Below are 27,909 nucleotides of genomic sequence, written 5' to 3'. Positions count from 1 at the left end.
ACCTCTTTGTATTGATTTGGCTTTCTCATCTGTAGGAACAAAACTCAATATTTGTATCACACACGATAGTACGGATCCATGCTGCACACAATTTACATCCACAGACATGTACAAACAATTACTCAGACGTGTACACTTGGATGTGTGCATGACTAATTGAAAATGCTGGAATCATATGGAAAAGAGCTGTGCATTCTCCTGGAAGACAGAGAGCCATAAAGATTTAATGGGACTCCGGCTCTGACAGAAATGGAGAAATGATATGAGCAACAGCCATAGATAATCAGCGTGAGATTGGACATATATATGAGGGTTCTTATTCAAGTGGAAACATTGATACACTTTTAAGAAGTCATTTTATGAAACCCCAGACGTCTGTTCAGATTTCAATTCAGTGTCTAAACAAGAATAAAGATATACACAATGTGGTGGATCGATAATCTCTGACCTTATTTTTCTAAAACGAATTACTAAAATGAAGAGTCACACACAGTTCATGTCTTATCAAAAATACCCGCAAAAATAATTAAAACTTTTTAATTTGGCCTTTCTTCCGCTGAACAACAGTTTCTGTTAAGGGACACACACAGTCCCCACATCTCTTCCCCCGATCAGTAATGGCATCGCATTGACAAATGTCTGTTCATAATAACAGAGAGAATTCATCAGTGAGAAACCACAGCCTGTTTATTAAAGGGCCGTAAGTGGAAATGGCTCCAAATGTTGGTCCAGTTGGGATTAGTTCCCAGGCCAAATGTGGCTTGAGTCCGCAATCAATGCCTGAGCCGTCCCCAAATGAAGGGGACATTTATTTCTACATTTAGAATGTTTAACATTCTACAGTTTCGTTCTGGGCACAATAACGTAGTTATGTCATTACCATCGCAATACAATATGAGTGTGTGTTGTTTTGACAGGAAATGATGTGCTTTATTTCATGTGAAACATATTAAAGAAATGTTGAGGGTTGCTTTGGCAGCAAAAGGAAATAGATGAATATACAGGTGGGCCGCTCACAAATAATAACCATGAATACTTGGAAATACTGAAGGTTGTTTTGGAAGGGTTTGAAAGGTAGTTTGTCTTGAAAAGCAAAGTTTACAGTACGCCATTCTGAGCCCCTCATCATAAACCCAGCATGACACTAAGGAAGTCTAGAAACATGCGTGACTCTGTTTGTGTTTGTGTGTGGTTCTTACAGGATGTGGTTGTAGTAGGAGAGGAAAACTTCACCACCCCCTGCTATGTGCAGATGGACTTGGAGGCCTGTCACATCCTAACGGAGACACTTGGGACTTACTGCCTGGTGGGCCAGTCGATCTGCAAGGCAGCCGCTAAGAGGCTCAAACTTGCTGTTTTTGGACCCGTGTCCTGCACATCTTTGGACTATCACATCAGGGTCTATTGTCTGGACGACACACAGGATGCACTGAAGGTAGAGTATGGACACTTAATGAATTTAATTTAATTAGATATTAAATTAGATATCGAGGTCCTGCCTTGAATTATATATCAATATATAATTCAAAATATATGTTAGTTACATATGTGTGCGATTAGTTTTCCAAATGTTTTGAACAATGAAGTTAAAAAAAGATTTGTGTTGTATTTCAGGCTGATTGCCTTGTTGTGTTCTTGACAGATTTTTCTCTCTCTTTTACCACCTCTTGTACTTTAACACGTCTGTGGTGATTTGCGTTACACATACAATATATCATAGCTGGAATAGGAGTGATGATCTAGTTGCAAATAGAGGTTTTCTCATCTCTAGTTTTCTGGTGCTGAGCTAAGGAGCAGTAAACAAAAGAGGGTCAAGCAAAGTCAGAATAACAACGCTTGCCAATTTAAAACAATTCAAAGCACGAGAGGGACCATCTGATATACATGCAATGATAAGTCAAGTGTCAGTGTGGCACACAGCTATGTAGATGCTCACAAAACATTAATGCAGACTCAGTTGTACCACTTCAAACCAGCCAATGTTGCATAAAAATAAAGCTCAGAGATTTTAACTTTTTAATGATGAAGACTCTATAGTATAATTGATCGGTTTGCGTTTTCAAGGCGAAATCTTTGCTGTATGTGGAGCTGCTGCGTAGAAAGATGATGGGAGGGAAAAAATGATAATGTTGAAAAGGTTGCTGGCTTTAGCAAAAGTTATTCTTCCATCATCAGTTTGTGTTTCTGTGCTTGTTTCTTTTATTATTTTGCAGGTATGTATTCAGTTCATGAGCTGAGCAAGTAATTCAATGTTAACCATGTGTGTGTATTGACCCTTATACCGTAAGGCACAGATACTCTCAGTACTCTCTTGTTGTGAGCTAACTTGATACATAAAAGTAATTTTGAAAAGTATGAGCAAAAATCCCCACAGGACTGTGTGCAATATATTATTAAAACAGCTGTAGCCCAGCAAAGTAAAATATGCTGTTTCCTTTGCTCTAAAAAAGTGACAAAACATGGCAAACACAAACCTTTGCATTAAGTAAAGTGCATGCGCTTTTTAACCCTTGTACCTGAGTTAGGTAATAATGGTTGTATGGTTGTCTTACGACTAAAAAGGGAGTGCACAAGAAAAGGTTGTGATTGTTGCCTTGTCATACTAGCAGAAGTATTTTGTCATCAAGATAAGGACTAAACTGGGCTGCTTATCTTAAATAACATCATTACTGCTATGCGTATTATTTTCAGAAGTAATATAATGTATTCAGTTAATCTTCCTAATCAAGCAGAGTTATTTTATTTTGATGTTGTAAATTCAAGTTATTCTCACAATAGCCGCATTTAGAATTGTGGTGCATTTTTAATCAATGTTTTTATTGAGCATCTTAATCTATCTCCTCTGCTGAGTGTAGTTAGCAGAGCTAAGCTTTCAGGGAATACAATTAAGGAGCTCTGTGCCCTGTATCCTCAAGTGTTTCATGGTGCTGCGTGCTTCATGGGAACATTCAGCGGTGTCTGCAGTTATTAAGCAAGATGAAAAAGGCTTTCTGCGATCTTTATTGCGGTTTAAAAATGAATTGTTCAGTTGCCAACTTAGAAGCAAAGTTGACAGATGTTAAGTCAGTATTGTGTTTGTTTTTCTGCGTAGGAGGTTCTTCAGATGGAGACCCAGATGGGGGGGAAACTTCTAGATGAGCCAAAGACCCTGGACTTTAAAGACAGCACACACAATCTAAGACTTTCGATCCACGATGTGCCGCACACTCAATGGAAGAGCAAACTCATTGCAAAATATCAGGTGAGAGGGATCTGCACTTGAACACTTGAAGGTACCCGTGTATACTGACAACTGCAAACCCACAGCAAACATAACAGTTCAAAGTACAACTTACCTTTGGCCTTTTTGCTAGGATCATCGTGGGTTTATCTTCCCGATGATTCAGTTGGATGAATTCCCATTAACAATACAATTTATTAACTTAACAGGAATTGTTCCTGCCTGAAAAAGCTTTTGCTTTACAAAAACAATGTGTGTAATATTTATGCTTTTTCCAGGAGATCCCATTCTACCAGGTGTGGAGTGGCAGTCAGAGAACTCTTCACTGTACCTTCACTCTGGAGAGACTGAGCCTCGCCACCACAGAGATCAGCTGTAAACTGTGTGTACGGCAGGTGGAAGGGGAAGGACAGATCTTTCAGCTCAGCAACACGTTAGAAGAGGTACAATTGTAGCAGAGACATCGACAGACTGTTTATTGGCTGTGACAACAAAACTGCAGAAAAGAACTTCAACTCACCCTGGCCTCGGGCAGCCTGAGGGAACAGAAATAAAAACTAAAAAAGGATAAACACAATCACAAAACAGAGAAACTTCTAACATCTAAGTTTAATTCCATCCGTCAGTCAGGGCTTCTGCTATGGTTCTGTGGCTCCGTTTAATCATTCATACTGGGGCTAGAGGTCACATAACATGAGTGGAATAACTCTTCTTTGATTTTGGCAGTCCATGTAACCACAAAGTCACTGAATGTGTGTGTGTGTGTGTGTGTGTGTGTGTGTGTGTGTGTGTGTGTGTCCGTGTGCGTACACTTTTGGTCGAAGGTCAGTCAGTTCTTTTGGAATGTGCTTTGAATTCTTCCATGGTGTTCATGGGTGACAGTGTGGCACTAGATAGAATATTTTAACCCTTGTTTAACCGGGTAAGTTGAGTTTTGACTGCATATGATGGAACAGTTGAAGAAGCAGGAAGGGTTTTACATATTGTGCAGTTAAAAATGAAACTTAAAAGTGTAGATCCAGTTAAATGGTTTGTGTGTATCAGGACTACACATTCACACAGTGAAAGAAAGTATTGTAACATTTTTTTACAAAAGAACAAAATATTTTAATGTAGTTAACGTAGCTTTATTTAGTAGCTTTAAACGTAACGGCCATTAGCTGCAGTCAGTTACATCGGATAAAGCAAGACAGTAGCTTTAAGATGGAGAGAGCTTTTTGCGTTGGACGTAAAATGAAACCGAGGCGCGTCGTACAGCAGAGACCTGTGCAGAGGAATTCCTCCACGTGTCAAACAGTGGTGAGTGGCAAATGGACCACTTAAAGCACTGCTATGCTAAGCTAGCTGCTAACTGGAAGAGTCGCTAGTTCAACGTGTTCCACCTGGTGGAATTCTGCCTCCAAGTTTAGTATAGTATGTAGTATAGTTGTGTGTTTAAAATAACATTAACAATTAAACAACAGTCTCTAAAATACACATTTTCTGAAATGATTACCCATTACTTGTAAGATTTAGTCTTTAGAAGAAAAACAAACTTTAAAACATTAAAAACATTGCAACAACAACATTCATTAATCACCATCAATCAAGATTAATGAATTTCAAAATGTGTGATTAATTAGTTGCTTTTTTTAAATCTATTGACAGCCCTAGAAATAAGTTAATATAAATAAATAAATACATATTTATTAAATAAAATAAATAATAATTTAAAAAAAAATCTAAATCTTTTATCTAAATATTTGCAGTCACTGACTGTTGGCAATTGATTTTGATGACATATTGAAACATCAGTTTTTTACTTGACTATTGATAATTATTTAACAGGCTATTTAAGTGGTCTACAGCAGCAAGTGCTTAGTCAGCAGCATCCTGCAAGGTGATCAGTAAACAGTAAAACTGGTCTAAAGCATTTATTTCATCAGAGAAATAGAGATACTCTTTGCATCAATCATTCAATCCCCGGGAAGCAGAGAGCTTTCTGCTGTAAACTGAGTCGACGCTGTAGAAAGTAATCATTCACATCAACAGCAGCAGTTGCATTTTCCTTTTGCCAAGCCACATTCATTCAGCCGTTGCCTCTTTTCAGCCTGGGAGGGGTCAGATTAATGGGATCAAGTTTTAGAAAGAGAGCGACATCGAGAGCAGAGTGGGAGCGCTTGGAAGCAGATCTTTTGTATTTTGTTCACTCTTGCACTAATTAGTAGACTTATTGGTAATTAGTCGCACTGAAAGTCAGCTGCAGAGAGACAACCAGAATCCTTTCCAGAACGACTAAGATAGAGACCTATTTGAAATCACATATGATGAACTTATCTATGTCAATTTTATCACATCGAAGCACATTTTGACCCATATTTGAATGTTAAGGCTTTGTAGAATCCTGATCTCCCACGTCCCAGTTATGATGATTAAGTTCACAATAATTATCCATGAGAACTAGTAATTGAGAGCTAGTGAAATGAGAACTAGTAATTGTGTGCCATTAACCAACTTTTGACCCAGTTCTTTCTGTCTTCCCACACTTTTCAGGAGGTCCAGTGCATAGACACATCCTTGATGGACCCAGCTAGTAACATCACAACCTTAGTGGGACCCAACGCCTTCCGCATTCCTTTATCCATCAGACAGAAGTTGTGTGGCAGTCTAGATGCACCACAGACCAGAGGCAATGACTGGAGGTTGCTGGCGCACAAACTCCATCTTGACAGGTGACCCACACACAATCCACAAACACAGTTTGTCTCATGTGTTTCCTCTCGGCCTCCTTCATGCATTTTGCTTTATTTTGAACGTCATACGAGCAGATACTGTATATACTCTCCTCTTATGAAATGACAGCTCTTTAGGTTGGCCTGTCTCATCTCTATAGCTGAAATGTTTAAGAATAATCTTTCATGTTATTAATTTACCTTTTTTTTATTACCTTAAGGCAGAAAAGATCAAAAAGACATAATCATAGTGACAAAATAGCTCAATCATCTATACTCCAAAATTTAGAGGACAGCTGCTCCCAACAAAAGTGCACAACACATCTGCACACTCAATTTGAAAACACATAATTATGTTAAAACCTAGAAATTGAGTAAACTCCCATGCACCTTTAAAGATGCAATTATCCATTTGCATCAAACTCATTAACCAACCGCTAGTCAGAAGATAATGGGGCTCAAGTGCAGATCGTTTTCCCAACAGGCGGCCAGCTCGCGATGTCGTGGGCCTCCAAAAAATCCTGATCATTTGTAAAAGATGGACAGCTAACCAAAGTGTTGTTTACTACCACATTTCTGCTAAAAACGAGCATGATAACATGGATCTTTTATCCTCTCTGCTCTTGTAACTCATTCCTTGCCGTCACAGCCGTTTCTCCTCACATTGTGCAGATATGTAAACCGTGAAATCTGAGCTGTATGAACTATTTATTTGTGAATTTTTAAGCTTATTGTACTGAGATAACTACAAAACAAAATGATGGAAACATACACACTCTGTGACAGATAGATAAAAAGATGGATCGCAGCCATTGAGTTCACTTAACAACGGGATAAACCTTATCACATACTGCAGGCAGATGGAGGCTGACTGAAGGAAACAAAGTAATGAAGAAAGTTATGAAAATAGCTTATTGGATATTTGAGAGGAAGAAGAAACAGACATCCAGTCACTGGTTGTGTTAAACAGCACCAGAGTGTGCCCACAGTACAATCAGAGGACTTACGGAGGAACAGAGAGTCTCCTTTTTATCCACGAATGAGATCACAAATCTGATGGCTTTTTCACTTTAAGGCAGCATTGAGATCTTAGTCACAGATGGCTCAGCCTGTGACTCTTAACCAATGTGTACTTGACTCTCAGCAGCTTTAGAATCTACTGTTCGTATGAAAACTCCCTGTGCACTCGATGGCAATGGAGTCTATTTAGTATCATGTTCTTATTTAGATTTTTTTGATTGAAATATATATATATTTTTTTGAACATTCATGATGTCCTTCATTCTGCTTTCTGTTTAGTCGTTTTACTGTGCCCGTACCATCATATTAGACCTTTTGATTAGAATCTCTTACACAAGCAGGTGAAACAATGGTCATTACATTTTATCTCTGTAGAAATGGTTCACTTCTCATTTATCACAATAGTTTAGTTTATACTGTATATAAATTTAATTGTATCAATATAAATATGAATTTGTTTTGTTTACATTTGTATTCAATAGACTTTTTCTGAATTATTGATATATTATTTAACATACTACAGCCATTATAAAGTATAATGTTGTTTCAAATCTGGAACTGGATGCCTATCAATCCCTCTGCTCTCCTTGATGTCACCAGGTACCTGAACTACTTTGCCACCAAGTCCAGTCCGACGGGTGTCATCTTGGATCTGTGGGAGGCTCAGCACTTTCCGGATGGAGACCTAAATGAACTGGCAGCTGTGCTGGAAGAGATGGGTCGCCATGACGGTAGCCTTGCCTCCATGACGACGGAACATTTCTGAAGCTTTGTGGTTACCGTGACAACGACAGAGCTCTGGAGACGATTACAAGCAAATTCTCTACAGTTGATTCTGCGGCAAGGGCAATGGGTGAATTAGATGTGAGCAAAAGAAATGGTTAAATACCACGGTTACTATGCCTACAAGAGGCGATGAATGCTCGAGCTCGTGCAAGAAACTATGCGTGTATCTTTGTGTGCTTGCTAGAGCAGTGTTGCAGTATGCTGTGTGAAGGAGGACCGAAGGAGACGTAACCCAACCCAGAACACAAACAAAATCCACCAGGAACAAACAAAACATTCACACATCTGGTGAAATACCAGTTTTTTTCTTGTTTCTTGTTTCTAGAAAAGCAGAGAAAAGACGGAACCGATGTACTGACCTTGAAAGCCTTTATAGAATGGAGGAATGGAGCAGAATCAAGAAAGGAAAGCTAAACTGATTACAAACAAATAGGGGAAGTTAGAGGAAAAAGAGGGAGTGAGTCACAGACCAGACTCTTTAATAAGACAAGAGTAAACTAAAGGACAGGATAAGCTGATTACAAAAGGGAGGGAGGACGTAAATATAAACTGATGGATGATGGAGGAAGACGCAGGTGATCGTCTGTACCAACAGGATGGAAAACAGATAATAAAAGAGGGGAAGTACAGAAGCAACGTGAGCCTTTGCTGTACTTGTTTTGCCAGTTCAGCTTCTTTTCTTTGTATCGTAGAGAAAGCTCTTTGTATTCTGCTTTCCATATGTGAGAACTTACTACATAGTGACTTTCAATCAAGGATTTCCCACATCATGATGTTTGAATTAGTTTTATATTAAGCATCACGTTTGTGGCTTTTCTCTGAAACTCATGCAGATGTGAAGTGATCTGTGTCACAGCAGGGCGAGAGGTACTAAGTCTAAGGGCAACTGAACTCACTGTCCCCTTGCCTTTAACTTGTGCCTCTGATTGTCTTAAAAAAAGACCAAAGGTGGCAACACTCCTGACGGATTCAAGTTAACATATTTTTTGTTTTTCATTTTTAGCAGTGTGTGGTTCTGAAAGAATTATAAAACACTTTATAGGTGTATTCATCCATGGTAAACAGATGGGAACAAAGTTAAACTGCCAGAAAGTCATTCTCATACATAGCATGTTTTATGTTTATTTTATTGGCATCAGCATTTACAAATTTCATTTGTTTTGTGTTAACTGCTGCTCCATTTAGTGATTTGGATGAGGCTGTAATGCAGACAAATTGTGGGGAATTCCAGCTACGGCTCTCGCATTTGGTCAACCACAACCTGCATTCCAGCAGCATCTCTGCATTACCTAGTAACCGGCTGGTTTCTGGACCTGGTCCGACTCAGAAAATACTTAAAGGGAAAAAATAGGGATGAACTAAAAAATAAAACACTAGTATTTTTAAATACAGTGATCTACAAACTACCATAGTATTATGTGATAGTGAGATTAATAGCTGATCTCATTCATTACCGTTAAATGTTCGCAGTATACTGATTTTATCAGACATTTTAATTTAATTTACTATCATATATATATATATATATATATATATATATATATATATATATAGCCTATGAATATGCATTTCTAACAGTATTCATGGCTTTTATCACCGGATGCCAGATGTATTGTCCGCCGTCAGGCCTCGTGTGATTTAAATTGTGCTCACCGCCATGTCTTGATTATGGTCACTAGCACCCTCCAGTGGCTTTTGGAGAATAACAGCATTTACATTTTTTTTTGTCTGAAATGTGTAAATACATTATTATCATGTCCATTCTAATAACCTTTTAATATCATAATTGTGTTGTTCGGTTGTCATTTTTGTGTCATTTACTATTATTTTTCATGCCATATGTATGATTTCATAGGTGTGAACTGTATGTAACGTAGCAGTTAGCTGCCTTTATCTAGAACAATGTTCCGTCAGCAACTCGCATTCCAACACGTGCTGTATTTGTTGAAAAAGTTACATCTCAAAATACCAACTCAAGGAGCCTACTCTATGTAAAATGAAGTGTAAATTTATGTGTTTGGCTGAGCTTATTGTGAAGCAGGGCTGCTCTTCAGATGAATGCGTAGACACGGGTCAACAGTGTCTTACTAAAAGGTTAAACTCCAACAACCAGCGTTGATGGAGGCCTTATTTTCTGTGACTTTTTGGGCTTTCAAAGGCCTGTGGACAGGAATTCTATTCACCACGTGCAGGACAAAATTAACTTTCAGTACAAAGGGAATACATGTAAAATATTGAATATCTGGAGTCACGATTTTTCTGCTCCTAATTACGGAGAGACGCCATATGAAACGGAGCGATGGGTATGTAAGAGATGCTGAGGAGGATATTGTAAAGACAACAAAGTTGACCTCTTTGTGCCAATTATCATCTCGCAGCTGAACTTTGAGACAAACATTTGACATTGATTCCCCATAAATATGGAACTCAAAACATGGGACTTCTTGTGTCTGTGGAGAACCAGACAAAGAAGCGATGGAGGCCTCACGGAGAGTCTTATTAACGAAATTAGAAAAGGTGTGTGGTCAACTGACGTAATGGATGTTATGTATGCTACCACAGATTTCCCTTTATGAATATCAAAGGCTAAAACATTCATCAATTCAGTACTTTTCAAAATATAAACCCAAAGTTCGTGACAGTGTCTCATTCATACAACGTGATCAACAAATGCAGAATACACAACCCACTAACTGCGAGGAGAGGATTTGTTAAGAACCAAAATTAGATCCTTCGCATATTGAAGAGATCAATGGAATAGTCTGAACGGGGGGGTTCTCATATGACGATGGCAAACAGAAGGTGATCCGTCTTGATCTGCAAATGAAGAAAGTATGTAAAAAATATTTTGTATCCACAATATGTACAGTTGTGTACTGTCAGCTATATTTGGCCAATCTGAGAATATAAAAAAGAGCAGTACAGTTAGAGACTAGTTTGTATGTTTCTTTCTTTTTTGTAAAAGCAGTGTCTACTATGCAAACTTGACATTGGTTATCTTGATAGCAGTTTATAAGTCTATAAATAGAGCTGTGCTTGTAAGTGCATTTTTATTTTACTATCAGGGGTGATTTGATTTCGTTAGTGTCGGGTGGTGAAGGTCCATTTTTGCTAATTCTGGCACGCTTCATGAATCTTGCTCAATCTTGCTGAATGCTCGCCTCTCTATCTCCTCTAACTGTTTTCTGTACAAAGTGTAAGAAAGAATTTTTAAGACAATTAATAAATTATATTTATAAGCAATGCTGAACACGTGTAGTGCCTATGGCGGCTTATTCCTACAGAAGTACTGCAGGAAATGGTTTGAAACTTTGATTTCTCTCATACGACGGTTACATGTGTGCTGTGAGGTCCAAAATGTATGGATGGGATTAGAAAACTGTTTCCTTTTGAGAAACAGTTCTCTAATCGTCTGATTCCTCCAATTCGCAAGCCTCTGGGACAATCGTTTTTTCTTTTCAATGCTTTTTTAATCATTTTGCATGCACAAGGACATCATGCCGTTATTAGCACACTGTATCACGTTTCAACTTCGTGTCGAAGCAGAGCCGTGGCAGAGAGGGAGAAAACAATCTGAAAAGCTTGTCAATGCCAGACCTGAAGGGGTGAACCCTATTTCTTTGCTACAGAACGCTACAGTGTGAACAACAAATCCGTGTTGAAATTTGATGGGGGGACGGGGGGGCGTGCGATTCGGTAAACAAATCGGGGGGAATTTTATCAAGATAAATCACAAACCACAGTGCATTTTGGGGGATTTTGAGGTGTTATTTCTCCAAGCTGTTAAAGAATATGAGAATTTTGAACTTGATCAAAGTTGGAACTAGTGCAGAGCCTGCAGGAATATTTGGAATCAAGTAGCGCATTCTTCAACCTTTTTGCCTTGTCCTCTTCTCATGCACACAAATAGAGGATGCAATTTTCTACATCCAAACAAAAAGTTCAATTAAATTTTCAAATGCTAAAATTGAAAATTTCCTGAAGATGAAGCTGTACGTGTAAAATATGTATCGTCCAAGTATATGCTTACTTGTTTGACTAATTAGAAGGAGAATGCTTTAATGACGGATTTCCGTTGTCTTTTTTTGCTTTAGTGAGTCGCCCCTCTTTCACACAGGGAAGGCAGGGAAGGACGCAACCACTGTTCCTTATACTGAGATGAACAGCAGACTGTTCGGATTCTGCACATCGTCTTCAGATGCTGTGACTCTATTCAATAAAGGGGTGACGGTCGAAGTTGTGTTCGGATTTTATTTGCTTTTATTGTTTGTGCTATTGACCGTTGCATAGTCATTCGGACTTACTATGACTTTTTCATGACAAAGTATGCTATTAAAATAAAACATGTAAAAGTCACAGTGTGTCATGAAAAGCCTCAGGAAACGGCATTTATAAACATGTATAAACCAGGAAAGAAGTGTATGTGGAAAAATGTCCTGGAACGGCCATGAGAGGTCAAAAGGTCGTAGTATAGTATGTTGAAAAGGATTGTGAAAAAGTAATTATGTAAATGTATAAAGTAGTATAGTATGTTGAAATTATTCAACATCGTAAATAAAGTAAAAAAATAGTACATCAAATAATAGTGTATCAAAATATTGCGACAAGCTCATCGTAAAGTATATTGAAAAAAAGTTGAAGCTCTGAAGTTGTGAAGTTGTCAGAAGTAAGGGTTTAGGATATTTAAAGGAAATCATTGAAATGATCATATAATTTGGTATGGCATACAAAAACTAAAATATTTTATTTGAAGCAATATTTCTGAAACATACTTAAAACAACCCATGCAAATATTTAAATAAAAAATATAATGATTTAATTTGTGTTTTGATGCAAAATAATCACAATAGACGAGAATAAAACAGTAAAACAGTCACAATTCAATTTATTTACAGAGTTTTTATTCAGAGTGAGGGGTGAACATTTAAACGTAAACCCAACAATTAATCAGTTATCAATAGAGAACCATTGGGAATCAGTGAGGGAAATTGATAATGGAATTGCCATCATGCAGTTTGTAGACCTTTTTTTTAATCATATTTACAGGGTCCAGACTAAATAGGTAGTTCAATAAAGTAGCCTGAAACTATAACAAAATGACTTTCTGGTGTCACTGCAATGAAGTATGTTGCTTTTTTTTCCAATATGGAGAACATGCTATGTAGCTGGTTGGTGTGCACCTCGTTCTGCCATCACAAACCGGCCACGTGAATGAGTGAAACACTTTTTTTTTTGAAACATCCTTTTTACCGGATTAAAAACAGTCCCACAGATAAACACAGTAGGTACAGACTAAATAAGGCACAACACCCAGGAGGGAGGAAAGAGCACCATTAGTCTGCCACACCTTTGACTCTTATACAACCTTCCATTTTTTTTTTTGACTAAAAAAAGTTTTTTAAATGTCAATCACCATTTGACAGCTGCAAATTGTTTATTACAGTGATTCAATTCAACGTGTTCTTTGACAAACGAGGCAGCCCGCTTTGGGTGTCCACAGGTTCATTCAATGGTTAGTTTTGTGATGGTTTTATAGGTGGGGTTTTTTCAACAACATTGTGTGCATGACTGTTGTGTGCATGACCTCTGGCCCAGCTGACTGAAGCCCACAAGATTTGTTTATGGGAGCCAAGCATTCCCACTTGTGATACTATTAAACTAACAGCGGCAAAAAATTCCACACATTTACAGAAAATCACGACACAATCAAGCAAGAAGTTATCACTGCAGTTAGTTTGCATCAGCTTCTCATTGGCCCGTCCTTCCTCTGTGGCACCTACGGGTGGCCTTGTTCTGCTTCAACCGCTTCATTACTGAAAAGCCCCCCTCCTCTGACACCGGGCAGGGAAACACAGGAGCGTGGAGTCTCAATTCAGGATTTATTTGGACATGTAAACTTTATTTTTCACTAAGGTTAGTTTCACATTAAAAAAAAACGCTTTTTCAACTTTCATATCCTTTCACAACTCAAAAATTGTTTTCAGTGTCTTCAAATGTTACGAGCATAAAAAACACTTTGAAAGCCTCAGAAGTAGACTTCTTTTTTTCTTCTGCCAAGTAGTGTGAGTCATTGTAAAATAAGTCATTCTGAGAATGACATACGTGTGTGTAGAACATAAAGGCAGTAGTGTGTTGACAGTGTTTTGGTGGGAGGTGACATGCTGCAAAAACAGACCCGCTTTAAAGCACGTCCTTTTTGTTCTATGGATAGGACCTTCGTCTACAGGCATGGTAGCTTTCATAGAAAGCAGCGATATAGTATTCCACTCACTGATCAGTAGCTTGTTTGCGTGTTTCTGCAGCTACAGTGCCAATTTAAACTCAATCATGTTTGAGTTAGTTTGAAATGAAAATGTCGCATCTTCTCTGATGGACACAACGGGGCCACACGGGGGCCAGATTGTTTTGATTAGTTTTTAGTTACGGCTGCACAACCATCGGAGGCCCGAAACACACATTTTCACGGGGCTTGGGCTGTGGGCATCTTGTAGAGTGTGTCACCCGGGCATCTTCAAACAGGGGATCTTGCTCCGTGACCCGTCTTTTGTTCCCAGGAAGAAGGATTGCGTGGCCTGCGGGGAGCCAGTGTGATTGCTAATGCCCTTTCTACGCGTGTAAACACACACCTGGCCGTGCCGGCTCACAGCTTAATGTCTTGCGATTCTGACATCTTGGCGAGTGTCTTTTTGAGGCGAAGGGCTGTGAGGCGGTTGGCCGGGTTGTGGGCCCAGGATTCTGTCATCAGCTTCCCCATCTGTCTCAAACACTGAGGAGTTACAGATTCATGTTAGGAAGATCGGCAATTTACGCATGCGTGTATATGTGGCCTATTTCCGCGTATTTTACCTCATCGCTGGTCCATCGATTTGGAAAGGAGGGTCGTAGTCTCTTGATGCAGACCACCTCCCTCATGTCCTCATATGAAGGGTCGGTAGGAACTAACTCGTGGTACGGCAACTGGTACTCTTCAAGAATCCCTTTGACGAATAAAAATAAAACCGGTCTGTTAATGTGTCCAATCTAAAACAAATACATGTTTCCGTAGGTCTGGCTTTTTAGAAGGTGTACCTCCTGAAACACAACGACGAGCAATCTCCCAGAGAATGAGCCCAAAGCTGTACATGTCGGCCATTAGGTACGACTTTAATTTACTTCGGTCCAAAGTCTCTTCCAGAACCTCTGGAGGCATGTAGCGCTTTGTACCCACTCTGGTGTTGTGAGGAATGTCTACCTCATTGGTGTCACTGCAAAGGTCAAAGTACAAATATTAACATCATAGATCAACGAGCTGTGAACGTTAATTAATCCATAAATCCATAATACTTTGGAATCTCTGAAATCTTGCAAAATATTGATTTAAATAACAAAGGGAAACATTTTATACTAGTATTTCTTCACGGCAAAAAATGCTTCCCTCACCTGATAAACTTGACCGACAGCCCCAGGTCAGCTATACAGCAGGTCCCGTTCCTTTTCACCAGTATGTTCTTACTCTTCAGGTCCCTGTGAGCGATGGAAGGTTTGGCCTGAGTGCCTATGATCCCGTTGTGGAGGTGACAGAGGCCTCTGACGGAGGAGTAGGCCAGTCGCAGCATGGCTCTGTTGTCTAGAGTAGTCGACTTCAGGTAGTCATACAGGGAGCCGTTTTCATGGTAGTCCGTGATTAGGTAGAGTTGGGTCCAGGAGCCGGTTCCTTTAATATCAGCAGCTATAAAACCTGGAAATATACGAGTTAAGAGGAGTTAAACAGATTTGTTTACTTAAGAAGAAGCAAATATGTAAAGTCACTATAGACAAAGGCAAATAATAATAATTATATATATATTACTACTAAATTAATCTAATCTAAATTAAGGTGTGTGAAAGCTTCCTTTTCATATGTCACATCACAACTACCGAAGTACATCTGTCTTAATTAGTTTAGTTTAGTTTAAATTACTTTTAAAACTAATCATGCAAGGTCTGTATACAGTACATTTAAGTCATTTTAAACATTATATATTAAGTTTATTTTTAGAAAGATGTCCTGTATCCCTCAATTATATAATGCTATCTTGGCAAAGTATTTCCTGTGGAGGTATTTACTGTCTGCAAATAGTCTGTCTTCCAGTTTACTGGCAAGTGATCTTTTGCCCCACTACTTAATTGCTATGCAACCTGTAGTGTTTAATTATACAAGCCTTGGCTGGCAGTCTGTTGTTGTCTTCTTTATAATGTGTCGGGGTGTATGGTCTCTTGGCTATAATTGATTTGTTTTGGCAGTGAGTGCAGTGCAGGGCAGCATAGTTAATAATGGACACAGTCCCAGTTCAACTGTGGCGTGTATTTACTGTTAATTCTGCAGTCACCTCTCGACACACCAGTTCATCCATCCGTTCATCCATAATTCAGGGTTGTTTTGTTTAACTGATACTATATGAGAAAGACTTATTTATTGCTTTTCCTTCAAATTCATGTTGGGCTCTTTGTTAACTGGGATGGAGCACACCGAGTTTTCTTTGATTCACTTGAAAGACAATAATTAAAAACACAAACAAATAACAGACGGTTGCGTTGTGTCTAAATCGATATGAATAGAGACGAATCTGAATGTCAGTAACAAGGGGGAGAAAAAGACACAGAGACAGACACCAGTCTTACCCAGTATGTTCTCATGTCTCATTAGGACTGTCTGGTAGATCTCAGTCTCTCTGAACCAACTAGCCTCCTCAGTGGTGGTGAAGACTTTGACCGCCACCTTTTCTCCCCTCCATCTGCCCATCCACACCTCGCCGTACCTCCCCTTGCCGATCTGCTTCACCATATAGATCTGCTTGGCTATTGTTCGCTGCACCTAAAGAAGAGCCGAAGATGGAAAACGGGGGGGTTGGTTTTAGCGTATTCAGCTCCTCACACGTCGAGTGGAACCTCAAATGAGGTTTTGTGGGACTCTCGGACTGGAAATGAGACCTCGGCTGCAACACGAGTATCTCACCAATAGAGGGAGCCCCGAGCCTGAGCCAGAGCTTTGCGACTGCTCTATCAGGTCCCTCAGAGACTCTCCGGGGGGGATGTAGGTCTCATCCTGCTTCAGACCAATGCTGTACCGCCCGCGAGACTCCTGACGTCTATACCTGTAAAAACACAGTTATTTGGCGTTCCTTGTCACAAAGGAGGAGGAAAAAAAAGTATTATAAGGAATACAAACTCTCTGTAATCACCTGAAGTAGCAGAAGACAATAATGAAAACCAGGATAACGCTGCACACAATGACTGAGATTGTCATGGCTTCGTTGTGGATGTTTCCATCTACATAGACTGGAGAGGGGAGAATGAAAAGGTCAGAAATAATGTGTGCACTGCAGCAACAGAGGAAAATTCTAATTATATGGAGAAGAGGGAAAATATTAAGGAATAAGGATTCATGAAATACTATCAGAACAAAAAATAAGTGCAACCAATGGACATTCTTAAGAAGAAAGGTTGGATACGTTTTCTGGTCCAGATACTCAAATGAAAACCTGTAAAAAAAACTCAACCTCTAAGGGAAATAATACGATGAAATCAATCATTCCCACAAGTCACTTGAACGGAACCGCCGTCCCGTAAATCAAGCACAGATCACATTGCGCTCGAGCAACGTCAGCCCAGTCGATGGATTCTCTTCCTGATCCGCTTTTGCAAGCGGCAGGACTGTCTGACACTCCTGCTGTCTCCCCCCATTTAAGCCATCTTTATCTCTCTGACAACGTCATAATATCTCTATCTCTGAACGCCATGTGCTCTAACGGCATCCTTCACAGTCCTCGGCCCCGTCCATGTCAATGCCACACTGTTGTTGTTACCCGTCAGCTGGAGAACAAGGCGTTCTTAAAAAACGATTCTTGTGTTACACGGTGAAGAAAGAGTTGTGGACGGACGAGATAAGAGAGACAGAAAAACTTACGAGGTGGTTTGAGTGGCGGCAGTATGGGATGCAGGTTTTTGTTACAGTAATCCTCGTCTGTACAGCACTCCAGTGATCTGCGTTGAGAGTTTCCCCTCTCCTGGAAGACACACAAGTTTACTTCTAATTTCTCTTTTTGTTTTTGTGTTTTTGTGTTCACTGTGTTGATTAAATCGCTGAATTTTATTGTATTGGTTTTGCTACTACCTGCCTCCCCATGGTGTGATAGCAGATTTTTAGTAATAATTATTTTATTATAATTATAATTTGATTTGAACTACTAATCTAATATTAAAAAAGAAAAATGTAATTAATCTGAAATAAAAAATATTTTCAGTAACAGCTTTAAATGTAATGACACAAGTATAAATGGTTAGGTCAGAAAAAATCTGCTTCCTTCTATCGAAATCAATATCTTAGATAGAGCATGTTAGAGAGAGGGTAACAAAAGGCAGAGGTGCACTCACCCTACACTGAAATTCTGATCCCCGGAGGCCGAGGCATCCCGCCGTTAGGACCGGCACTCCTCCCTCGTCCTCCACCATCGTGAAACAATAGCCATCAGTCCTGGAAAAACATTACACAGTATTATTAGCAGCGTAATTAAAGCAACCACTGAGACAAGATCAGGTTAAATCACGCACAAACGTGTGTTAGCTTGGCCGATTCATCGTTAATCCTTAATCCCTTACGGTACCTGCACGTGTTGTTGGTTGAATCTTCGGGGCAGTGGTGATAACAGTGACACCACAGTAGCCGTTGGAGGGACAATGATGGAGCTGTGCTGCCACTGGTCTCCTTCCCACTCTCCCTTGACTCCTTACTGGATGCTCTTAGTAGCATACTGTCCAATATATTGCCTATAAAAAAAATAGAAATCAGACATTTGATTAGGAGTGAAACAGGGAAAAAACACATGTATGAATCTCAGATACATAATACATTTAAACAGAGGAAAAAGGACCAGTGCTGCCGCGTACAGCTTTGCATCATTGATGCCATCAAGCATTAATTTGGGTTCATGCTACTGGAGGGTGTTTAGACTACAAAATATCCCTGATAAATTTGTAAAAAATCATATTAAGAAAGCTTTTAAGTAATGATTAAATAGCAACGATATATGAATGTGACATTGGTTAACCATGCTCCAACATATTTCAAAAAGGTGTATCTGCCGCTGCTTTTCATAATTTATGACAAGAGCATTCAGGCCCCCTCAGCATCCATCCTCAAAGTTTAATATCTTTACTCCCCCAATCTCCTCTGTGCTGGCAGATGCTTGCAAGGAGCGATGAGGTCAGAGGAAAGACGGCAAATATCAACTCTGTGAATCCAAATGTTGACATGGGCCGGCTGACTGAAATAATCTAATTTACCAGTGTGAATCCACTAAGATGTTTATATAACCCCAAATAAAAAACGGACGACAGCTAAATGTAGTACGAGATATAAACTTGTACACCTGATACTGTGTCACAGTGTATTCAAAGCAAAGCTGTTGTATTCCCCATTATCCTATTTTCAAAAGTGTGTCAAAGTACCACAGAAGTGTCTTTCCTTCATGGCGTTAATATTTGTATTTGATGGCACAAAGAGCAACAGTTTAAATGGCTGCACACTTGTCTAGTGTCTAATAGTTCCATCATAAAACAAAGCTCAGGGGCAGGGGATTTCAATTTTGATTTTTTTCAGCTTTTGCAGTCAACTTTCATCTTTCTGAGTTACTGTTAATTCTGAAGAAATCCAGGAGTATTTTTAAGGAATTGTAAAATGACTGCGATGGTCTGATATGTAAAATGCAATCATTGCCTCCTCACTAATCTATGCTGTACACTTTGCACTCATTACCTTTAATATACGATTCCATCATGAAATACATTTTAAAAGTTAAAAACCTAACGTGAACCAGGTTTTGGTTGCATCCATTGTGGTGTGGTTAATGAAACCCACTAAAGATCAGGAGATGAGGCCTCACAGTCTTCATTGGGTGGGGAGATTATCTACAGAGAGCTCTGAAACAACCTCTGAAACAAGATTGGATTAGGCGAAACTTGAAAATGTGCTATATATTTCCAGAGCTGTCTGTCAAACGTCAGAGAACGGGTGCAGTATCTTCTCTTTCATCTGAACTTGGCTGTCTTTCACCAAACATCAAAGGACTTCCTGTAAGGATTAAACGCTTGAAGCTCCCTTGTAGGTTGAAACATCCAGACACTAATGCACACCAGCAATACTACAACACACTGAAGCCACAAGATAGATGCACATGTGCTTCACAAATGTCTCTTTACCTCTTGATCACTGTCCCTAATATCTTATGTGCTTTGTTGTCAATGTGCTGCAATTGTGTTGACTGACATTCTGGAATTTGTCTTCACAAAAAGGGATTATAGCTTCAAGTGGCACGGACTTCAGCGAATAAGGCTCAAAGAAAGGAAAGTCACACCTAATGCGAGTAGAAATTTGTCGTTTGTTACTCCTTGATCATACCTCCGTCATTATCAAGTAGCAAAAGCTGTTCAATGCATGAGGTGTTGATTGTATTTATATTGATGGTAAAACATCTGAGTAAACACCAGCAATTGGTTTTCTAACCCACAACCTTTGTTATTAGTCCAAAGACCCATTTTGTGGACGAGTGCGTAGCAATAAAATGATATCGTCCGTCTCATTTAAAGTGCTTGCTCGTCTGAACTTAACTGTAGCTTCATAAATCCCGTTTACCAGATTTTCTCATATGAAAAAGGAAAACTTTTAAAACAAAAATAAATGCACGGATGATACGTTCAAATAAGGAGAGCCATTTGTGATAGTCGCTTTGCTTCGTAGACGTCTCTCTCGCACACGCTGATACGATGTTGACAACTCAGCGAGAGGGGGACTGCGGAGTTTAAAGGGGTCACACTAACAATTGACCGATTGGAGAGAAAGGGAGCGAGGAAGAGTAGGAGGGGGAGAAGAAAGGGGAATTAACAAACAAGAAGTGACAGAGCTGCGGGGAACTGGTGGGCAGTTTAGCAGCACACAGAGGGGACTGAGCAGAGGCCACTGGCCTTTTCCACCCTTTCTCTCGCTCTCCCCCCCTCCCTCCCATCACTTACTCCACCCTGCTCCCAAATACGTATTCACTTTGCGCCCCCCCCCACACACACTTTTCTTCTTTGTCCTATATCTCTTTCTTTGCCCCATTTCTGCCTCTCTACAATTTATTCTCAAATCTCAACAGCTCCCGGAACCCCTCCTACCCAGACCTCCCCTTCTCGTCTCCTCTTCCACTTTCCTTGCCCTTTCCTCCCTATGTGGGTTCACTGGATAGTCACGTGAGGTGCTGCTCTGCTGTTGACAAAACACAAAGCCTTTCACATCCATCCTGCACCTGGGATCCCTGGCTACTGCTCTGTGTGTGTGTGGGGGGGGGTTGGTGCGTATGCATCCGTGCGTGTGTGTGCAGGCATGTGAGAAAGCAACGTGATCTCCATAACCTGTTTGTAAAAATGTATACGAAAATCTTGAACATACAAATTCGTAACAATACATACGAAGTGGCGGTGGTTAACCACGCCCCTTGAGTGAACAACATGGCGGACCATGTCGGATTCTTGAGTGAACGTCTCTCCGCCATGTTGGATTTTTGGAGGGCGTTAGGGTTAGTATTGTATTCTTACAATTTAACATTGATTTCTCGTTAAAAATGCAATCATAACACGTTTATTTTACACCGTTAGACTTCACTTCCTGTGAGCCTGTCCCATCTGTCTGGGGGAGGGAGAGTGACCAAGGTCAAATATTCAGCTGTTTCAAAAGAGCAAGACACCTCTGCTCTTGAATGCAAATCGTATCTTGAAGCAAAAAAGATCCATCTATATGAAAATGATTTTTACAGCAAGCAGGAAAATGAAATCTTAATATTATATTATTATATAATAATATAGACGGCTCCATAAGGAAGCTCTTCGTAGTATAGTGCAGCGGTTCCCAAGCTGTTTAGCTACATGCACCTCCTTCTACATCCCAACTGGGTTCATGCACCCCGATTCACTAAGAGAGAGAGAGAGAGAGAGAGAAGAGACGTGAGTGTTAACTCTCTGTTTCTATCGCCTCGGATTCCTTCGTCTCCCTCCGTCACTCTCGTCTCTCACGACTGGTAGCTTCAGACGTCCACTTGACCTGTTAGCTGACGTTAGCTGCACAAACTAGGCTCACGTTAGCTAGTGAGCATAGGAGGAGCTGAAGTGTATTTATTTTAAATTTTAATCTGAAAACCTGAAAAGGGTAGTTTTATAATTCACGTCTGTATTTTGTGTAAAAACCCTATAGATTTTTTACAGATTATATTTAATATGAATTATTACCCCACTTTTAGGAATCCCTGGTACGGTGTTTTGTTTTGAAGGCGAGAGAAATCCGTGTGGAAACATGAGGTATCAGAAAACATTGCCCCTGTGGTCCGGCCCCGGAGACCCCTCTAAAACAACTAAAATGACCAATGGGGATCCAGTCCAAACCACACTAAGTACCGTATTTCCAGCCACTTCAGCGTCGATATAATGAATTCAGACTCTGAAATGGCTTTTCAGATACGGGTGAGCTTTTATGTCTCCACTACAGGCGTTTTTCAGGCTTGACGGCGTGACACAGGGGTCACTGTAAAGTCACAATTAACAACCATGGCCCAACAAACCCCCAAAAGCCTAAAAGGATTCTTTTCAACAGACGCCCCTTTGTACAAACTGAAAACCCCAAAAAAAGAAAAGAAGAAGAAAGATATTAAGGTAGACGCAGGGGAGAAAAGTGAGGGAGAGGGATATAGTGCATTAGATGGCGAAATGAGATTTTAGACAAACAGACAGGAGAAGCAGAAGAGAGAGAAAGAACACGTTCATTAGTTTTCGTGGCCATGTCAAACAAGGCCTACCAGAAAAGCCCTTTCATCGAGCCCATGTAAACACCACCCACCTCCCCCGTCCACTTAAGACACAGTCATTTGACAAACCCGCCCCCCTCCCCCCCCCGCCCTTCCCTCTGAGTAGTAGTTCATCTCTGCGGTGTTTGACAGTGGCGTCGGTACAGTGAAAGAAGCATTGGAAGGTTTCTACTCCCGCTCTCTCTGCGTTGACTTCATGTTCTTGCAGTGCCCGGTCTTATCTCCGCGTTCTTCTTCTTCCTGTCACCGCTGAGATGAGCTGAGCCGTCCCACATGTGCAGGAATGTCTTAATGAAGCCCACTTTGTGATCTGAACCCTGGGAAGCAGAGGTTGTTTCTTTAAACTGTTTTGGGTTAAACTTACTTTGAAATAAAAAATCGCGGGGCGATTCTCCCCTACTTTGTTACTACGATACTGATATTGGAGGAGAAGGAATGGGACGGATCCTAAACCAAGTCACTTCACGTCTAACTGAAGATGGATTTACAGGTTTCAGTCATTGGTAAAGCAAAAGAACGGTTCTTTTGTGCCAGTTTCCAGCTCATAGGCACTTAACCGGCTAGTTTAGATTGTATATATTGAAGGCAGCAAGAAGAAGTGCGTCATTACTTTCAAAATAAATCTACCTTCCGCCACATATTCATCGGCCCCAAAAGATCTCACAGAGAAATCCTGAATAAAAGGTTTAAAATGGACACACACAAACATGGGGATGTACTGTAATAATTAAGAAATAAATAATAAAATGTATCAAACAAATTAATGAATTTGAGACTAAAAGAATGTGACGATTAAGCTGTCCTTAAAAAAAAAAGTTTTACCTATCCAGTAAGCTCTGCTACCAAGTAGCCAATCACAAGACACAAGTGATGTCATGTGGCTCCGACAGAATGCAGCGTTTGAGATGCTTTCTTTAGCCAAAACAGTTAGTGAGATGTTGTGAGAAGCTGTTGGATTGCATTCAGTCTTCCTATCCGCCAACAAAACAACATCATCAACAGCGCTTCAAACATTCCTTCATTATGTCACACTGATGAATGATGCAGTAATGAGCTAGTGCCAGGCTGCGGTTATACAGCTGTCATCTGCCAGCTTTATGTTGAGACCAAATGGGTATGTCTGTGTGTGTGTGCGTGTGTGTGTGTGTGTGTGTGTGTGTGTGTGTGGTTCCTTTCAGGGGGATGAGTGACAGTTACACAAGGATGCAGGAACTCTGTGTTCCATTCCAGAAGGCCCACAGCTTTGGAATACAAGGAAATGATGAAATGGTCCTTGCAAGAAGGTATGAGGGAGCAAAGCAGTGAAAAAGAGAGCAGCTGGTCTCTTCATCAAAAGCTCTTTCTCAAGGCCATCTACGAGTTCCTACTCATCACAAAACAGCTTGTATCAATTCAAAGACACTGGGCATCCAGCTGGATCAGTGAGCTACGGCTCTCTAGGTCTGATACCATGGTTACAGTCTGGCTTCCTTCTGATTGGACAACGTGCCGCCATCGGATTTGTCAGGGAAGCAAAAAATGAAAGCCACGTTGAGCAAAGTACCGCATGGAGAATGGACATTATTACAGGAAGTGAATGAAAAAGATTACTCGCTGTCAACAAGAGATAATCGGATGCAGAAAACTCCCTCTCTTTATCAAATTAATAAATAATCAAAACATTTTATATTTTTCTTTCTTTGATTTCTTTATTTTGACAGTGTTGAAATGGGGGAGAGAGAGAGGGCTGTAACATGGAAACAAAGGTCTCAAGGCCTGTAACTGCTCAGCTAACAAGGCACTCAAAACCTTTTGATTATTTCGTCATAGTTTCTCTCTATTGTACTTTACAGCTCTTAAATATAATATGGTGAATGCAGCAGAGAAAGATCTTAGCCATATCGTCCACCATTCATAGAAACTTTTGAAATAGAAACCAGGCATTTAAAAAAATAAATACTATTAGAATCACTGTCTCATTTAAGTATTTACTTTAGCTCAACATCTGCATCTCAAAATATAAACAAAGAAGATGTAAAATGTCCTCCCACATTTCTCAAATAATCCAATTTAAGAGAGTCTTTGAAAGCAGCATACACAAAAAAGGCCATTCCAAGTAGGCTTGAGTTGTTTTTTCTTAAATGTATTTCATCTTGGCAAAGTATTGTTACATCTATGCCAGTATGTCAGAAAAGTACCTTGTGTCATGAATCTCACTAATTGCCACACAATAAAACACTCAACATCTGCATGAACCGCAATGACTGTGACCTGCCTGAACGCCTGCTTTTCTCCTTGTAAATGTACACACACACACACGCACACGCACACACACACACACACACACACACACACAGGTTCAAAAACAAATTACCACAACTTCAACAGGATTTCTAATGCAGACTGTGTTTGAATGTCGTACAAACAAATAAAAATTAATAATGGTCTGACCGAATATTAATCATATCCTTACACATTCATGAACAGTAAAATATGTTTTTGTGACAGACTATTGCATACATGTGCATATGCACACCCATTATGTAGTAATACGTATTAGATTACAGTATGCACGCCCTCACTGTCCATTCAAAGCTATTTTGACCACAGAGAATATGCTATTCCTTTGATATCCTCATGTGGCCCATTGTTCCATCACAGAAGTATGCAAAAATCACGTGTATAAACTGATAACCAATAGCTATGCACGTGCCAAGTCAATCGCTGGCCATGGCCAATAAAACAGCCCAAGTTTAGAATTCCAAACCGTGGATATAAGAGAGCGATTTAAAAACACATAGATACACTTTCACAAGCTGGAGGTGTTTTGGTAAACGGAAAATTACATCGTAGAGGTACTTTGCAATGATTTGCTGCTGAAAACAGGGCACCACCCAGAAGTCAAGTCACGGTCGCAAGTTGCAAACTTTAAGTACACAACACAAAGGGACATTATGAAGCAATAGAGGGAGATGTGCATAAGAGTTACTGTAGAGAAGCTGAAGGATGTATGTCAGTAAGGTGTCATTTTTTGTGTATATTTTGCCCCCGAGACAACACTGACTGAAAATAAATACTTATTTAAAAGGTTAAATGGGAGTCTGGAATATGTGAAAAAAAGCAACAACAACTCAATGGACAGTTCAACTTTGTTCAATTGGTGTGTCCACAAATTTCTTAATTACTGTGAATGCTCTGAAATACACACTGTTACCACGGTCAAGCTGCTCTTATTTCTGGAATATTGTATGGAAGCATTCAGGCAGGACACCAATTCCTGTTCACTCCAGGACGGGGGTGGGAAATAATTCTTGTCAAACCATTTTAGCATCAAATGTGTGTAATTGTTGCTCTAAATGGTTCAAACCTGCACCCGACCAACTGACCCACAACACGCACATAACAAGTGGTACAACCGAGGGCTCCACTGCAACGTAAGGAGCGCGAAATAGAACAGCAGATACCATCATTTCTCTTTCAGGACATACTCAATGTGTCCTCCAAATAAACACACACGATCACACTGTAACACGCAAAAATATTATCACGTTATCAAGTTATTGCCACAGATGAAAATGTTTTGGCTGACCGATAAATAAATAAATAATAACAACATGTGAATTGCTGATGTCCGCCACTGAAAATGAGATGATATCTGAGTGTATGTGAGGGACTTGCTGTGTGCCTACTGTGTGTGTGCGTGTGTGCATGTGTGTGTGTGTGGAGGGATGACGGTGTTCCCATTACAGCTGCCATGTGTTTATTTCCCAGCGTTCTGGTCTGTGGCGTCTCAGTCATCTCCACAGGCTTAAACAATCACTTGCCATCCATTTAGAGGCTGCGTGTGTGTATACGGAATGTGTGTATGCATGCGCTGTGTGTATGCATGCGCTGTGTGTGTGCATGCGCTGTGTGTATGCATGCGCTGTGTGTGTGCATGCGCTGTGTGTGTGCACTGTGGGAGGACATTAGTGCCTTTCCTATTAATGTGTGGAGACTGTGTGAAATGTGAACATTAGCGCGTATTCACTAAACATCCACGACGAGAACGCATCGCTACACGTACAGGTGTGTGTGTGTGTGTGTGAGAGATCGTCCCTGGTGTGTTGTACAGCCTGTTTACAGTTGTGTGCGTCCCCCTGTCTCCTCCGTGTGATTAGCTTCCCATTAACTAAGTCACATATCAACCACCAGTGGCTCCAGGCCTCCTCTGTACTATCTCACTGGACAAACACGCTGTCGGCAACACGCACACACACACACACACACTCCCATCTCAACAGCCATTAGATACTTATCATAGCGTATGATGATTGTCTGTATTGCAAAGCCATTTGCTTAAAAGTGAGCATCCTGAAAGCCACAAATGACCCTGAATCACAGCCTGTGGATTTATTCATTTTTCCACAGTGAGAGTAGCTGGTTCATTCACTCCGCTCTACTTTTCTCCTGTGATCAACTCATTAATCACACCAATTTATTTTAGGCTCCTAAAACTAACAACATGTTTTAATATATAAAGAATGAGTAAAAAAAAATATATATATCCTTGACTTTAGCATGAGCTTAATTTAGAGGAAGGATCCTGAATATTGTTCACATTTATTGAATAACCCATGGAAAACATCACTACTTTCTCTCTTTCTCTGGACACCCTCCCATATCCCCAAAATGGTCCGTGGGTGGACGGGTGGGTATTAATGGGGGGGGGGGGGGGGGCAGATGCATGGAAACCCTAAGCCCTCACAGTCCTAACGCCCTTTGCTGTCACCTGTTGTCTGTCCATCATTGTTTCATGTTGCACTGTTCAGCTCACAGAGGGAAAATAACACTGTGGTTCCCAACAGTAACCACAGCTACTTTAGTGTTTAGCAACAACAATAGTACCGCTTTTAAATGTAAACGCCGAGAATCGTAACGGACGCTGTACCACAATGAATTAGCACTGTGAAGCACTGCCAACTTTAGCTCCAGCACGACACTGTAGCCGAGGAATAAGTCAATCTTAAACCCAACCATTTAAATCCTAAATCTCAAGGCAAATTTAAATACATTTCTTTTTTAAATCATTAGGTCCACACTTCTTTTTCTATGAAGCATAGTGCTTGAGCAAAACAGGCACACTGTAGACAATCATCATGTTCAAAGTGGGAACGATAACAAACATTGTTTTGGTACATTTCGTTTTTACCGTTATTACGTGTGAACATCGTCCAAATGCCGGTCGATCTGTTCATCGTTCGAATGAACGAGCCTCACACGGCACTGCATTGGACCAGACGTAACATTTCAATTTCAATCCGGGTGACATTTTTCCACCACGGTCGACCGCAGCTGGAGCCAA

At 40.2% G+C, this 27,909-nt stretch overlaps 2 protein-coding genes across 3 annotated transcripts in view; one reads left to right on the top strand and one right to left on the bottom strand.

Annotated features, from left to right (window-relative positions):
- The window catches only part of LOC120830846 (netrin receptor UNC5C), a 147,326-nt gene extending 136,339 nt beyond the window's left edge, over positions 1-10,987 (top strand). For both annotated transcript variants that reach the window (XM_040195792.2, XM_040195791.2), the window contains 5 exons: positions 1,202-1,435; positions 3,092-3,241; positions 3,499-3,663; positions 5,753-5,931; positions 7,552-10,987. In XM_040195792.2, coding sequence (XP_040051726.2) covers positions 1,202-1,435; positions 3,092-3,241; positions 3,499-3,663; positions 5,753-5,931; positions 7,552-7,717 — 894 coding nt within the window. In that variant the 3' untranslated portion in view covers positions 7,718-10,987. The remainder of the gene's footprint in view (positions 1-1,201; positions 1,436-3,091; positions 3,242-3,498; positions 3,664-5,752; positions 5,932-7,551) is intronic.
- Positions 10,988-12,597: 1,610 nt separating this feature from the next.
- The window catches only part of bmpr1ba (bone morphogenetic protein receptor, type IBa), a 55,393-nt gene continuing 40,081 nt past the window's right edge, over positions 12,598-27,909 (bottom strand). The window contains exons 4-13 of the mRNA XM_040196122.2: positions 18,360-18,522; positions 18,130-18,229; positions 17,663-17,762; positions 16,938-17,034; positions 16,712-16,850; positions 16,378-16,570; positions 15,157-15,454; positions 14,806-14,981; positions 14,584-14,714; positions 12,598-14,503 (exon numbers count right to left, since the gene is read on the bottom strand). Coding sequence (XP_040052056.1) covers positions 14,378-14,503; positions 14,584-14,714; positions 14,806-14,981; positions 15,157-15,454; positions 16,378-16,570; positions 16,712-16,850; positions 16,938-17,034; positions 17,663-17,762; positions 18,130-18,229; positions 18,360-18,522 — 1,523 coding nt within the window. The 3' untranslated portion in view covers positions 12,598-14,377. The remainder of the gene's footprint in view (positions 14,504-14,583; positions 14,715-14,805; positions 14,982-15,156; positions 15,455-16,377; positions 16,571-16,711; positions 16,851-16,937; positions 17,035-17,662; positions 17,763-18,129; positions 18,230-18,359; positions 18,523-27,909) is intronic.

The sequence above is a fragment of the Gasterosteus aculeatus genome, chromosome 13 (genome assembly GCF_964276395.1).
Source record: "Gasterosteus aculeatus chromosome 13, fGasAcu3.hap1.1, whole genome shotgun sequence".
NCBI lineage: Eukaryota > Metazoa > Chordata > Actinopteri > Perciformes > Gasterosteidae > Gasterosteus > Gasterosteus aculeatus.
This window is presented reverse-complemented; position numbering and strand designations above follow the sequence as displayed.